The following is a 16,163-nucleotide window of genomic DNA, read 5'->3' on the forward strand; positions in this document are numbered from 1 at the left end:
TGCCCACCAACGTAAGGAAGCACAACTTTATTCAAACCTTGTCATTGACATTCATATCGAATCGGGTAAATGTGGCCCCGTGCACGTCCCGACCTGATAAAGATATTTTGTGATTATTATCTTGCCAAAACGAAGTTTTTGCAAGATGTATCAGTCAGCTTGTATGTTTGTTTGTTTGTTTGTTTGTTTTTTTGTTTGTTTTTTTGTTTGTGGTTAATCATTTTTTTTTCACGTTTAGATCACTCTGTAGACCACAGTTATTATTGGAAACTCCTGTAACTTCGCATATCGGAGTCCTATAGAGATACCCTTCAGCACACAAAATTTTGAAGGTCAAGGTCAAAGGTCAAGGTCACTTTGCGGTCAATCATGGAGGTCAACGAAACCCTTATTTTTTTAGTAACTTTGATCTTATGATCTCCAAACTTGGTGGGTATATAGGGTGTGGTATGGCGCTCAGCTGATTAGTTTTTGGTGTCGATCGGCCTTGACCTTCAAGGTCATTTTGAAGGTCATTCATTTGTTTGTGGTTAATCATTTTTTTTCACGTTTAGATCACTCTGTAGACCACAGTTATTATTGGAAACTCCTGTAACTTCGCATATCAGAGTCCTATAGAGATACCCTTCAGCACACAAAATTTTGAAGGTCAAGGTCAAAGGTCAAGGTCACTTTGTGGTCAATCATGGAGGTCGACGAAACACTAATTTTTTGAGTAACTTTGATCGGATCGTCTCCAAACTTCATGGGAATCTAGTATATGGTCCGGCGCTCAGCTGATTAGTTTTTGGTGGCGATCGGCCTTGACCTTCATGGTTAGCGCTGGAGGTCGAAAATTATTGACCCCAAGGTCAAATTTTGAAATCGTAGGTACCATATCGAGTAATACCTCATATGAATGCCCTTGATGAGTGCTTCCCAGATCTGTAAACAGTTTGACGCTATGACGTCATTTGATGACGTCATGACGAAAAAACGGAATTTTCATGAAAAAATTATTTCCTCAGTTCTCATCAAAATCTTTCAATATTTCATGTGCGTTGGTCATGAAGACATACTATTCACCATACGAAATTATTAAGGTCAAGGTCAAAGGTCAAGGTCAAATGGCAAGATACGGTTCACCCTGTGGGTGACATATGTTTATTTAAATGTCAGTTGACTTGGATTGTTTAAACTTTGTCAATAATTGTAAATTATATCACAACAATTGAAGTTAATAAGTTGTACGTTTAATTTTCCCCAGTGTTCCGCCCTCTTTATACTTCCACAGCGTCCCGCCACCTTCCTGATTCGCCACCTTCTTTCCTGACTACACTTTGCATTTGAACGTACATAATAAATATACAAGTAAATTATTAAAATATCCTTTCGCATTCCTCATTGATTTACCCAGGGGGCCAAATGTTAATAGACATGGCGTGCTGTAAAAGGTTGGCTGCCAAAAATCATATATATATATATATATATATATATACACACACACACACATCTCGGAACAAAATGTATATGGACAACCTTGCCAACAAGCTACTGGAAATCTGTAGGAAGCCTCTATACAACATGACCCTATATGCGAATATGGCGCCTTTAGCGGAGATCAGCCATAATGGTTTATCCATGTTCCTTGAGCAATGATGAAGGAAAAACTTAATTCTAACAAACGAAATATATCATGAATAAATTATTACTCCCTGAACCATTTTCATCTCAATATCAAGGCATATTTTGGGGCAAAGAAGAAGCACACATAATTACTCTGCCTTCATACAGAAGCAAGACACCTGACATCTCGGCATTGGAAGACTTTGCAGACGAAGATCAAGGTCCCGCTCGGATCACAGCAGATGTAATCAACCAGGCAAAGGAGCTTGTGGTCTCTGTATGTACCAACAAGGGTGATAACTTTGAGGGCTCTGACCTTTGAAAGCTCTGGGTTCAACTCTGCTGAAGCTGCTACCACCCACAGAGAACGCATTCCAACAACATCTCAAACGTGCGGCATTGGCGACTGCAATCGACAAGAGTGCTCACATTTGTAAGCCGAGTGTCGAACCATATGATGACGATGGGTGGCCGGGGGGGATGGAAAGCTGGTACCAGTGCAATCCACACACCCGATTTGGCCACAGCAGATGATGCAGACGATCTCCTGTGGCTGCACCAAGGGCTGCAACACAAACTGCTCATGTGGGAAGAAAAACATTGCGTGTTGTATAGGCTTGCGCTGTCAGGGATCGATAAAGAAGTGCAGCCGTGTCCACTACACTGCCACCTTTGACAGCAGCAGTGAATCAGAAAGTGATAACAAACAGCACCACAGAAATGCATCTTCTAATGTTACGTTCACAAACAAAACAATCAAATTCAGGATTGTGCATGCATTTTTAACAATTCTTTAATGTTTTGCTCCAATATATGCCTTGATATTGAGATGTAAATGGTTCAGGGAGTAATAACAATTTATTTATGATATACAGACTTGGCATTTAATATGGAATATTTTTTTTGTGGGGGTGAACTTACTTTTCAAGATGTCCTAGAACCAAAAGTTCATTGAAATTATGTTGAAATTATTCTAGATTTTGTTAGTGACCTTTAAAAGAAACAAAAACCACATTTGACATTTCGAAACAAATAAATTGATCCTTGAAAGTGATGTAAACTGATATCGAACTCAATTCATGGACAGTACTGTGTTAAACTTCTGTACGTTTTCCAGAAGTATCTCTTTATTTTGCACATTAGCCAAATTTTTTTAAAATAAAAACAAAAGTTAAATTACGACTGGGATTACGAACAGTAAAATTACAGTTCAGTACTTCGTGTAACCCCCACGAGCATTCAGGAGAGCACGTACACGTTGAGGCATGCTGTTCACTAGATTTGCCAAGGTTTGGACAGGAATCGCTTGCCATGCAGTGACAATAGCCTGCTGCAATTCACGCACAGAGGTCGGCTGCTGGTCCAAGTGGTCGATTTGACGCGTTAATTCTGCCCACAAGTTCTCTATCGGATTCATATCTGGGGATATGGCAGGCCACTCCATATGCTCTACACCACGGTCAGCAAGAAAGTGTTGGATCATGCGAGCACGATGAGGCCGTGCATTGTCATCTTGGAAGACAAAGTTTCCTCGAAAGGCTGCACGAGCAAATGGAAGCAATGTTTTTCCAGAATGGCCCTGTACTTGAACTGGTTCAGGTTTCCATTCAGATCAACCAGGTCAGTTTTGCCCCCTGCATGAAAAGCAGCCCAAACGGTCACCCCACCACCTCCAGCTTGGACTCTTGGCACTATACAATCTTTGTTGTAGGCTTCATGCACTTGTCTGCGCACTCGGACGTGGTCATCTTGACGATAGACCAGAAATCTAGACTCGTCACTGAAGATCACGTGATTCCAGTGTCCTGGCTGCCATTGACGGTGCTCTCTGGCCCACTGCAATCTGCGCTGGCGGTGTTGTCTGGTCAGGCGTGGCTTTCTCAGCGGACGCCTGGCACGATAGCCTGCTTGAACCAGTCGTTGGTTGACTAGCCTTCTGGATACAGGCACATTTGTCAGTTGCTGCCACTCAGCCCTAAGCCGATTAGCTGACTTGGTACGGCCATTGCAGACTAACCGGTCAGCTGGCGATCATCCCTGCTTGTGGTTCTGCGGGGACGTCCTGGCCTCGGTATTGGAGTAGGGACACCCCTCTGAGCATTTCGTTTCAGGATCTTTGACACTTGACCTTGAGTGATGCCATACTGCCGAGCAATAGCACGCTGTTTCATGCCGTAATTTCGTAAAGCCACCACTCCATGACAAACAGCATTGTCGAGTTGACGGACCATCTCCAGAGGAAGCGGCAATAACTTTTGGAGACGTGCAGCAGTTGATTTCCACTAATACAGATCGCAACAACCCTTGTATACCCGACTGTGAAGCCAATCATCAAATGCACCTGTCCGTACATTTTGCCACGCCACCTGTGATATAATCCTGTTGTTGACTTCTTGCTGCGACAGACAATCAGTGACATGGTTCTTTTAACAAATAAATCAACAAAGTGTAATAGAAACTCACCAGATTGATATACTGAGTAAAGAAAGCAAACCCAAGTCAAGGGAAAAAAAAATATTCCATATTAAATGCCAAGTCTGTATTTGGTTTGTTAGAATTAAGTTTTTCCTTCATCATTGCTCAAGGAATATGGATAAACCATAATGGCTGATTGCCGCTAAAGGTGCCATATTCGCGTATAGGGTCATGTTTAGAGGCTTCCTACAGATTTCTAGTAGATTGTTGGGAAGGTTGTCCATATACATTTTGTTTATATATATATATATATATATATATATATATATATATATATATATATATATACTGTATATATATATATATATATACAGTGAACCCTCGTTTATCGCGGGGGTTACGTTCCAGAACCCCCCGCGATAAACGAAAATCCACGAAGTAGCGACCATATATATATTTTTTTTTTTAATATATATTTTAAAGCATTATGAACTCCCCACACTCTTATTAACCTTTCCCATACTCTTATAAACACTTCCTATACTCTTAAACACTTTTTACACTCTTAAACATACGTAATTTTAACAACATATAAAATTCTAATGGGTACTCACCATTGAAGATACTGAAGCTACCCATGGGTTCCCCAAGCAAGACCAGCATCAGAATCTCCTTGCTCCAGCCGGTGACGTCACCGGCGGGGATTCCCGGCGCGAGAGTGGCTGGTCACGTGACCGCTAAAGCGTGCCGCGCTTTGCGGGTATAATCAGCTACACCTGTTGATCACGTGACCACCGATTCACCGAAGCACGCCACGCTTGAGAGGCGTGGCTTTCGGTTTCTGGTTGTGCTTTATAATGCAGCCCGATAAATGGGCTTTTCAGTGTTCCCGAGTTGGTTTTGAGAATAAATATCTTCTCGGACGAGTTTGTGTCTTGCCCGTCATTTCGTCCGTATCAAGCAAGAGCCCCGGCTCTTCAATACTACAACTTGCGTGATGAAGATGATGATGAATTAGCTGTGCAGTACTGATGACGATGAAGGTGATGACGATGATGAATGTACTGGCGTTTTCCATACGCACGACTCTTTGTCTACCCTTCTACTGTACACTATGTACAGTATTTTATTTCTTGTAATATGTTTTAAATACTGTATTTTTCTTATTTCTTTACGTTTTTTAATTTTTTAGGCTAGAAAATGCTTATTTTACCACAAAAATATTTAAAATAATAGTATATAAAAATACATTTATACCGCAAAATCCCGCAATATAGCGAAAAATCCGCGATATAATTTTACATATACTAGCGAGAAAAAACCGCGATGTACCGAATCCGCGAAAAGTGAACCGCGATTATAGCGAGGGATGACTGTATATATATATATATATATATATATATATATATATATATATATATATATATATATATATATATATATATAAATAATATTGTTGCGGATATGGGATTTGCATCCATCCATATCCGTTTGTAAATATTCCCCTATTTCCTCAATACTTCCCAACTATCCCCAATCCCCCATTCCCTAGTCCCATTTTCTGTAAACAACACTCTGTAGACCCGACCTCCCCCTATTTCCCCCATTAAATGTCGTGCCCAGGTTCACCGCATCTCATGTAAGACAACTATAGGACATCTTGCTAGTTATTCTTAGTCTATGTCAGTTAAGGACTCGTTTCCATTAATTCTGACCCTTCGTTGCACTAGAATGTGATTGTATGGCACCGTTAGGAAGTTTAGGACCTCCCAATACCTCCCCGCAGCTTTTCCTCACAGTTCAACAACAACAACAACAACAACGAGCGCAGGAAGTGCGCGTCCTCACTCCGGCTTGGTTGGTAGGGGGTTTTGGGAGGGCACCAGGCCTTCCCAACGAGCCGCCATCAAACATGTGCTCGACGGGGTTACCAAATAGGGGCTCCCTGTCAGCTCCTCGTCAAGGGCGGAGCCCGGTAACCCCCGCACCCAATGGAAGCGGCGGACCGGCCCCAGTGGGGCGGAACCAACCAGCCGAGGGCGTGTCACTCCCGGCTGAGCATGTGCGGTGAGAGGGGGGTGACGTGAGATGCGCGCTGAGCTTGGAGAAAGAAAGACGTCCCCTCCGAGCGCTGTGACACCTCCCCGCATCTTCTGGACCGTGCTTTATCCTGTCCCCGAGCCAAGGTGCACCTTGTGCTATCGACCTACCTGTCCCTTGCTGCCATCAATCCCTGTGTAAGTCTGCCTTGTTCCGTTTGTCTGTGGTCTGTCTGGGATAAGATAAGACGGTAATTAAGTGCCCATCTCTTCTGTGTCTTTACCTCACTGCCTTGTAATCTACCCCTTTTCTCCACCACTGTAATTATACCCTCCTCCCGAGGTCTTGAGAACTGTACCCCTTGCGTCGTTTCCTCTTTCCCAGTCGTCGTGTCCTTTCTATCATTGATTTGGCGTAGCGCGATTTGGCCAACGTCTGGGTGAATCGGGTGAGTTGGGGAAGAATCGGGGGGAACTGTTCGGTCGCGGTAATACCAACCGCTCGGTAAATAACATCTTTAACCGCGTCCCCAACAATTGGTAGTCAGGAGTTGGGATTCGAACCTGGGACTAAATTTATTTAGCCCAAATTTTGGACACCAATTGTGTTATTACCGCAACAATTGGTGTCTGGGAGTGAGATACGGACCCGAAGCGCGCTTAACGTGCTCAAAATTACAAGTCACCGAAATTTGATTTTGTTTTACAAAAAAAAACCCGAATTTTGAAAGTCGTGTTATGGGAGATCAAGACGGCTGGGTTCCGGTAGAGGAGAGTGAGGCAGGGTCGATCCAGGACCAAATTGAGGGACATGAGGAGAGCGAAGCAGTGAGGGCGGCAGGTTCGCAAAATGGCGTCCTCGCGCACGAGGTTACGGGCGCGCAAAATGGCGCCTCGCAGATGGCTACGGCGACCGCGCCCGCGACCGTAGCAGCGCCGCTGGTGGATTTGAACCTTTTTTTATACAAATGAAGGCCCTTATGGCCCAGAATAGCGAACAATTGGAACAAAGAATGGGCAAGCAATTAAGGGAGGACATGGGGGCCAATAGCCAACGGTTAGAACAAAGGATGGGGTCCAATAGCGAGAAATTGAGGGAGGACATGGGGGGCCCAGATCGGAGGGTTAGGGAGTAGAATAGAGGGATTAGGAAACAAATTTGAGGGATTAGACAATAGATTAGGGGAAATACAGGAGGGGTTAACGGGGGTAGAAAACAGAATGGCCGCTCAAGAGAATCAAATGGAAGGGATGAAAAAGGGGTTAGAGGGGTTAGAAAACAGTATGGAAGGCAAAATGAGGGACCAAGCGGAAAGGGAAGTTAAACAAATGGGGCAGCAGATAGAGGGGGTCAGAATGGGGGTAGAAACTAAATTGGATGCTCACAGGGAGGAAATGGAGCAGATGAGGGTGGCATCTGGGCAGGAGATGCAAGTGATGGGAGAGGAGATCAGAAGAGGTGTGAGTGAGGAGGTCGGGGGAGTGCGCGAGGAGGTGAGGCACTGTGAGGAGCGCATGGAGAAGGAGGTGAGAAAGGGGACTGTAAAATTGCAAGGTGGTATAGAGGAGTTGACGCTGGGAGTAGAACAGCTGAAAGTGGGACAAAAGGAGTTGGGGGACCAGGTAAAGAAGAACACAGCGGTAATAGAGGGTTTAAAATCGACACAGAAGGAGATGAAAAAGGACGTAGGGGTAATTAAAAAAGAGTGTCAGACGGTACATGAGGACCTGACGAAAATGAACAAGGTGGTAGAGGTGATGAAGGTTAAAGAGCGGGAGGTGCGGGAGCACATAGGAAAAAATAAGGTGGAGTTAGAGGAAGAACTTAAGGGGGCGCACGAGGAGATGAAGGAGGTGAAGCAGAAATTAGAAGAAGTGGAAGAAGGGGTGAGCGAAATTAAGAAGCGACGGAGAGAGGATAAGAAAGAGATAGAAGAGGAAGTAAAAGAATTGGTCCAAAGTCTGTGTTCGGATCGTGATGATGTGCTCATTAACCGGATGAGGGATTCACAGGTGATGGAGGAGAAGCGAAGAGAAAGAGGATCCGGTGTAAGTGGTGACCAATATGGTCGTGCGTATGATGCGCCAGGTGATTTAATAAGCTTGGGGGTCGAGATGGACCCGGATGTTCGTGAGAGGCCAAGAGTGAGGTGTATGGCTGGTCCGGAGTGTATGGAACGAGGGTGCGAGCGAGAGGGTCCGGTGATGGGAGAGGTGTGAGGTGTGAGTGAGCAAGGTTGTGGTGGTATGGAATGGGTAGCGGGTTGCGGAAGCGTGACCCATGCATCGACACCAACAGGGGTAGTTTTTAGAGGGACAGGGGAGGCACGGGAGCCCCTTGGGGGTAATGTACTGTGGGGGCCCGGCCGGTTTGGCCCCGCGCTGACCCCGCAAGGGGCGACGCACGGGGTCCGGCAGGCGGGCAATGACTCACAGACGAGGTGGTCCCACAAGGTCCCACTCGCGCCGTATGCCGGTGGGTAAGGGTGGCATCCCTGCCACCCTTCCCATGATTGGGGCAAATGCGCTATAGATTATGGGGTGTATGGCAGTGAAAACTAGCCCGGGTGGGTTAGGTTATATTGATAGGGAGTAGAGGTGACTATGGGTGACAAGATTTAAGTAAGAGTCTTGGTACCTGTAGTGGGGACGTAGTAGCTTAGTGTTTGATAATGACGTGGGAGCGCTGAGTGTAAGGGAAGACGGAGGAGCGCGAGTTTTAGAAGGGAGTAGACAGAGCAGATGATGCAGTATGAATGGAAGTGCTGGTGAGCAGCTTCACATGAGGCATCGGTGAGGCAATGCTCCGAGGTGTGTGTGAGTGTACAAGTGATGAATGAGAGAGCATTGCGGATGAGTGTCATTGTGAGTAGTGAGTGTTGTGGGTCAGCGCGAATGCGCTTGGGGGAGAGAAGGGTGCAGGCAGCACCAAGTATGGGAGCACAGGTGTGCAAGTACAGGTGTGTGGAATATATGGGGCAGAGAATGAGTGGTGTGGAGAGAGTTGGAGTAAGTGGTACGGAGTGGTGTGCGTGGTGCGAAGGTGTGGATGGGGGAAGAGTGGACCCCCATCACGAATGCCCGGGGCGGGTAGTGTAAGTGTTAGGTAGAGGGTATAGGTAAATTGTGGTTGGATATTGGCATCTGTGGTGCGGGTGGAAGAATGATGATTGGATGGGTGCATTAGTGTTGTGGAAATGGCTGGGCGTGTAGCCTGTTAGTGTGTGTAGTTGGTTTGGGCACTCCACCACTGTGAGGATGTCGGCCAGGTGAGGCCGCAGGTGGGCTCTGGGAGCCGGTAGTAGTTGTTGTGGATGGGGCCCGAGGATCCGGAGGACGGACCCGGGTAGCCCAGTGCCAGAGGGCACCAAGGGGTGACAGAGCCAGGAGGGGCCTTCCCCAGTTAGATAGGTTAGGTAAGGAGCAGGTAGGCTCGGGAGGAAACTGAAGTGGTGGAGGTGTGCAGGTGGGTAGACCTGCTGGGAGAGCTACACGTCACAGCCCAGAAATTGTGCAAGGGCACCGGGAGATGAATCGGGGGAGTGAGACCCCAAATTGAGAAGCACCACAGTTTGGTCAATGGGAATTGGTTTTTAGAACCCATAGTGTAAGTTGGCCAATGGATTGGCAGGGAAAGACCCCGGGTAATGTAAAGTTGTTAAAGTCATTTAGGAAATAGTTAGGATTGATGAACCTGTCGCACCATACGCAGCCACTTACCTGAGGTGATGCTGATGACTCCACACCTGTGTTCCTTTGTTTTGTGATGCAGGAAAGGAAAATTGCTGGTTGGATTTGTGAGACGCATCACGACGTGGATGAGACATTGGGGTGATTCCATCTCTCCCTCCTTAGGAGGGACTGATGATGAATTGGTGATGGCAGATTTTGATGTTGAGTTGGAAATGGCAAATTTGATTGGTTAGGAGGGAGAGAAGACGAATTTGGTTTATGGGAGGAACCGGGAAGACAGTAGGGACGTTGTTGATGTGTAAAGTAGATGTTTATGGGTAGTGTTGTGTTTTGTGGATACAGTAAGGGGTAAGGGAGGGGCAATGTAGGTTACCTGGTGGGGGGGTGGGGGGGCGTACGGTAGGAACGTACCTGTCTCACCTGGTTCCCATGTGCCCCCAGTGTGCAGTACCTTGTATTGCGTGCACTTTTGCGCCCTTACCACCTTACTCACTTGTCTTCTTTTGTCTCCCACCTCCGAGGATCTGGCTTTGGGGCAGAGAGAGAGGAGAGAGAGGTGCTGGCTCTGTAGTTGTGGGCCTGTACTTCCGCTGCTTGCTGCCTGGATCAATACACCATATGGACCGCAATTTTTGTGGCCGCCCACAATGGACCGCAGTTCTTTTGCGGTCAAGCACCACCCGTGGATGGACCTCTGGGTCAACGTGGCACCTATGCCATACAGGTGAACCACTTTTAGTTGGCCCCCCTGACGGCCACAATTCAGAAATGGACGCGGTTGGCGCCTTTCTTTATTTCTAAAGAAGCCAGAAGGCCAAGTGCACTCCATGAAGGCAAGACCAGCGGCAGAACATCGGCCGGCTGCGACACCACCGGTGACCATGGACACTTAATTGCGCATTTTTATGAACACTTTATTGGTGCACCGGATGGTGCTGACTGTGCGTAATGGGGTGGTGCTTTTGGTGCTTGGACGGGGTGCTCTGCACATTATTAAAGGCCATAGGGCCACCGGGCACTCGTGGGTTGGTGTATCGATGCTGGCATGCGTGCTCTCCCTATGCATAACATCTGCATGTGTTCCTCAAAGAACAGGTCCTAGATCGTAGTGTAAATATCAGTGTTGTATAAATAATGCTCCCTACCGGCTGTATGTTTAGTTTGAGGATGCTTTCCGCGATTCGGTTATCCTGTGGGTGTGTTTCTGTTAGGAGAAGGGTGCAACGTCGCAGGGGGACATATTTACTCATTTGTGAACATCTGTAAAACTGTCGCACTCAGGGTTGAGTTAATAGTAGAGGGAACTACATCTGAGTGCCACACTAAAGTAGGTAAAAATTTATCGGGTCGGGACGCCCCGAGGGTAGAGAAGGGTGCAGTGTTGCGGATATGGGATTTGCATCCATCCATATCCGCTTGTAAATATTCCCCTATTTCCTCAATACTTCCCAACTATCCCCAATCCCCCATTCCCTAGTCCCATTTTCTGTAAACAACACTCTGTAGACCCGACCTCCCCCTATTTCCCCCATTAAATGTCGTGCCCAGGTTCACCGCATCTCATGTAAGACAACTATAGGACATCTTGCTAGTTATTCTTAGTCTATGTCAGTTAAGGACTCGTTTCCATTAATTCTGACCCTTCGTTGCACCAGAATGTGATTGTATGGCACCGTTAGGAAGTTTAGGACCTCCCAATACCTCCCTGCAGCTCTTCCTCACAGTTCAACAACAACAACAACAACAACAACGAGCGCAGGAAGTGCGCGTCCTCACTCCGGCTTGGTTGGTAGGGGGTGTTGGGAGGGCACCAGGCCTTCCCAACGAGCCGCCATCAAACATGTGCTCGACGGGGTTACCAAATAGGGGCTCCCTGTCAGCTCCTCGTCAAGGGCGGAGCCCGGTAACACCCGCACCCAATGGAAGCGGCGGACCGGCCCCAGTGGGGCGGAACCAACCAGCCGAGGGCGTGTCACTCCCGGCTGAGCATGCGCGGTGAGAGGGGGGTGACGTCAGATGCGCGCTGAGCTTGGAGAAAGAAAGACGTCCCCTCCGAGCGCTGTGAGACCTCCCCGCATCTTCTGGACCGTGCTTTATCCTGTCCCCGAGCCAAGGTGCACCTTGTGCTATCGACCTACCTGTCCCTTCCTGCCATCAATCCCTGTGTAAGTCTGCCTTGTTCCGTTTGTCTGTGGTCTGTCTGGGATAAGATAAGACGGTAATTAAGTGCCCATCTCTTCTGTGTCTTTACCTCACTGCCTTGTAATCTACCCCTTTTCTCCACCACTGTAATTATACCCTCCTCCGGAGGTTTTGAGAACTGTACCCCTTGCGTCGTTTCCTCTTTCCCAGTCGTCGTGTCCTTTCTCTCATTGATTTGCCATAGCGCGATTTGGCCAACGTCTGGGTGAATCGGGTGAGTTGGGGAAGAATCGGGGGAACTGTTCGGTCGCGTTAATACCAACCGCTCGGTAAATAACATCTTTAACCGCGTCCGCAACAATATATATATATATATATATAATATAATATAATATAGATATGATGTTTGGCAGCCAACCTTTTGCAGCAACCACCCCATGTCTGTTTTTTTCCAAAAAAAAACTGGTTTGGCCCCCTGGGTAATTGCTTTGGTTCTATATGTAAACAATTTAAACATAAGCTGAGATTACTGACTATTTTCATACACATGTTCAAGTAGTTATGCTATATATGAGAAGTAAATTTAACATAAATTGATATTTGCTGGAAACAAAGCAAGAAATGTCCACTGTATGAAATTGGCATAAAGACGAGTTGAACTGCTTTTCAAAACATGCAATAAATGAAGCCCTGTGTCTTAATTGCTTGATAGCTTGCACTCTAACTCTGTTTATAAGTAAATGTGGGACTTGCTACAAGTTGAAGTAATACTACTGTGATTTGAGACTTAACTTGACACTCACCCTCAAAGACGTCAGAACATCTGAAAGAAAGAACATTTGACTTGAGACTTGGCTAAAGTGACTTGTTGACATCTTCAGGATATCAACTTAATGTAACTGTGCAAAAAATTGTTCTGGTGGATTTCCCCTATTTTACTCGATGTATGAGCGGTTGGGTTGGGTAAGGAAAATAACTGGTTGGGTTGAGCAAGATGTGATCAACAACTGTAAATTGCCAATGAATGTATTGGAGAGATTAAAAAGCCAGCTTATTTATTTGAGGATGTTTTCCTCCTTCAAAAGGGAAGGAAAAGTTTTTGTTGATCCTTACATTGTCAATTTATTCAGGGACTATTCTTGACATCACTGAGGTGGTTACAAAATTGGAAATGTTGTTCACTTGTTCTGGCTTGTTTGCTAAAATTATTTATTTTATTTTGATGCAAGTCTAGGCCTTGCAGCTATAACTTGCTTTTCTGAATTTCTTCTTGGGCTATTAGTTATGATGCCCCTTGTTCTTTCCTTTGTTGTTGGGGGTGGGTAAGGAGGTTCAAGACTAATTATGTACTTTTATGGCCCTTACTTTGAAATGTGCAAATTTGCTGATGTTTGTTGAGCCAAAAAAAAAGTTGAAATTGTGCATAAAATGCCAAATCTCTCCATCTAGGCTGGCACATGGTAACAAGATTGCACAGAATACCAAGGAGACATGGAACAGGAGCAACAAATGATGAAAGGTAAACTTCCAGAACAACAGAAGGACTTTCTTATTTTGGAACAGTATCGACACCTTGTTCAACAGAAGGGCCGTAAGAAAAGCGGCTTTCAGATCACGAGCATCACAACGGCAAGAGCTCAGAGTGCCAGCAGCATGGGAGAAGATACGGATGACCCGGATGAATCCCGTGTGGATGATGATTGTGTTTTGCTAACCCCCAGCCCTAGTTCACAAGCTCGTGGTCGCCCTAGACGTGGTTCCAGTCCAGGGCCAGTTTCTCATGCAGCCAAGAGTGGAAATAAGCTTGAGGAAAATATGGGCAAGCGGTTGAGAAGCGGACAGCCTGAGGTGTGGCAGGGTTTCGGGGATAAGCTTGCTGAATGTTCTTCAGACAATCTCTCGGGTAATGTCTCCACTGCATTTTGTCAACAGTCTGCCCAAATGGGTGCCACTGCATCAAGGTTTCGGGTTGTGCGGCTAGACTTTGAGAAAGAGGTCTTTCGGCGAGGCCGTTGGCTTTGCACTGACTGGTACGAGAGAGACAATAACCCACAAGGACATGGTGAGGCAACCCCAGTTACTGTGGTCACAGGCCTAAAACAGGACATCCTGGAGCAACCTCCTGCAACTGCAGGCTTAAAACAGGACATCCCAGAGCAACCTCCTGCTACTTCAGTCTTCATTCGACGACGATCATTGGATGTGCAGACAGGATTGGACGTGCTGGATCATGCGACAGCTGATCAGTTAGTTGGTGGAATATCAAACCCTGTGAATGGCAAGCCCATTGTTGTAGATGGCTCGACTGTGTTGTCTGCTGTTCCGGCTGCGTTATTAGTCACCAACTCTATCAGGAGGGCCTCGGAGGGGCAGCTGGTCAGAAGCAGGCGAGCAACTGTTGGTGCAGGGACTCAAAATCTGGTGCCAAATCGAGAAAACAAACCCGTTGCCAACAATTCTATTACACCTGCCATTGCTGTACAACCCCCTTGTCCAGTGACTCTCTCTCAAAATGCTGCAGCATTTGCCTCACCACTTCGTCTTGATACATTGACAACAGTACCGGCAACACCACCAATGCAATCTAGAGTAAATGCTGAGCCAGGCATCCCAATGCCTCTTCCTCTTGCCCTTGCCCAAACAGTTGGTTGCCCAAGCCCAACCACACGCAATTTCTCCAACCATGATTCATTTCGTGATCACAGGAACTTTGCTTCATCTGCTTTGCCTCCTGGTTGTTTTTCTCTTGAGGGAGCTGATGCCATGGCCAACAAACTATTTCCACATCTATTCTCATCCTCGGCAGTACGTGGGGGTCTCATCCCAACAGCATCCGACCTAGGAATGGAGGCAGACGGGTACGTGCCACTAGCTCTCAACCGAGTTAAGTGCACAGTTTCAAGCTCCACAATGCCATTTTATTTCTCATTTCTCTTGTGGCATGTGATTCGAGCTTGTTTTGACATTGTGCATATTCACAAATTGGTAAAGGTGAATGGACATTTGGCCTGTTTTATGGCTGTTCTTAATAAAGCCGGCAGTTTACATATGCTTGCTGATGCACCATGCAGTAGAGAAATATTGCAAAGTGAATTTTTTTTTTTGTGGGTTCTTTGATATCCACAACTTTTTTTTAAAGCATCCAGTAAACTCAGCAAAACATTCCTTCTAAATGATAGTGCAACTAATGGTGCAAGGCTGTTCGTGTTTAGCTCCAGGTAGTTTTTTTTGCTTTTGTTTGTTTTTGCATCAAAGATTTATCTGCTCAATCGTGGCATGCATTTTTTCTTGTAAACGATATCAAATTCTGTTGCTGAAGAAAAATCTCCTGAGCGTTTTGTGACTAAAGCAAACCTGGCAGTCACCCCAATACTGAGCATTGGTTCCATTTGGCCAACACATATCACATTATTTGAATAGAGAGAAATTCCTCTTTTTTTTCTTCTTTTTTTTTTTTCTTTTTTTAAATTGATGAAACTAAATGATCAACAACCTTGAATAAGTGTATGATTAAGATTTAAAAGAAAACTAACAATCCTATTAACTTTTTTTGGAAAATAAGGACAGAGGATAACAGAGGATAAAAAGACAACTGGCAGTGGGACCACAGGTGGATGCCATAAGCAAGGGAATGGAGGAACAGAAGAGGAGGGCAGGAAACTTGTTAAGCTGCAAATAAAAGGGTAGGGTGAATTGGGGTTGAAAATATCATTGGTAGCGTTGTGGGAGTGACCTGATATGGTAGGTGCACCACCTGCCTGATGCCCTGAAATGAATGAATGAATGATCGTTTTAAGGCCATTTTCCCCGCTAGAGCGGGGGTTAGCCTTACGGGCCCCATGACAATCATGGTTCCCTGTTTGAGGCAATGTTTTTATGGCCGGATGCCCTTCCTGACGCCAACCCTTGGTCACGCTCTTACGATGCGCAGGGATACGGTGTACCTATTCTAAACCGGGGTACACACCGTGATCATTCATCCCAGCAAGCTTGTGCTCAATTTGCTGACCTCGGAAGGATGACAGGCTGAGTCAACCCCCCTGGCGTTTATTCAGCGATCAACCGGGATTCGAACCCAGGATCTTAGGATCCCAAGCCGGCACCCTAACCGCTAAGCCAACACCAGGCTAACTGTTAGACCCCTAAAAGGGGTCTAATAAAAGTGTCTCCAGAAGGCAGTCCCACAAATTGGAAGAAAAGAGTAGGGTAGGGATGGTTACCCTGGAATCTGGGAGTTATAAAGCTTTGACAATTCATATTATAAACTGC

The 16,163-nt window shown here is 46.0% G+C and overlaps 1 protein-coding gene across 4 annotated transcripts in view; it reads left to right on the top strand.

Annotated features, from left to right (window-relative positions):
• The window catches only part of LOC137435381 (TSC22 domain family protein 4), a 117,775-nt gene that overhangs the window by 5,454 nt on the left and 96,158 nt on the right, over positions 1 to 16,163 (top strand). For 3 of the 4 annotated variants that reach the window (XR_010986049.2, XM_068129126.2, XM_078784349.1), the window contains one exon: positions 13,344 to 14,752. Coding sequence is in view for 3 of the 4 variants with exons in the window: in XM_068129126.2 (XP_067985227.1) it covers positions 13,386 to 14,752 (1,367 nt within the window). In the remaining variant the exon portion in view is untranslated. The remainder of the gene's footprint in view (positions 1 to 13,343; positions 14,753 to 16,163) is intronic. The other variant, XM_068129127.2, reaches the window with a different exon arrangement.

The sequence above is a fragment of the Myxine glutinosa genome, chromosome 9, assembly GCF_964187855.1.
Source record: "Myxine glutinosa chromosome 9, kmMyxGlut1.1, whole genome shotgun sequence".
NCBI classification, from domain to species: domain Eukaryota; kingdom Metazoa; phylum Chordata; class Myxini; order Myxiniformes; family Myxinidae; genus Myxine; species Myxine glutinosa.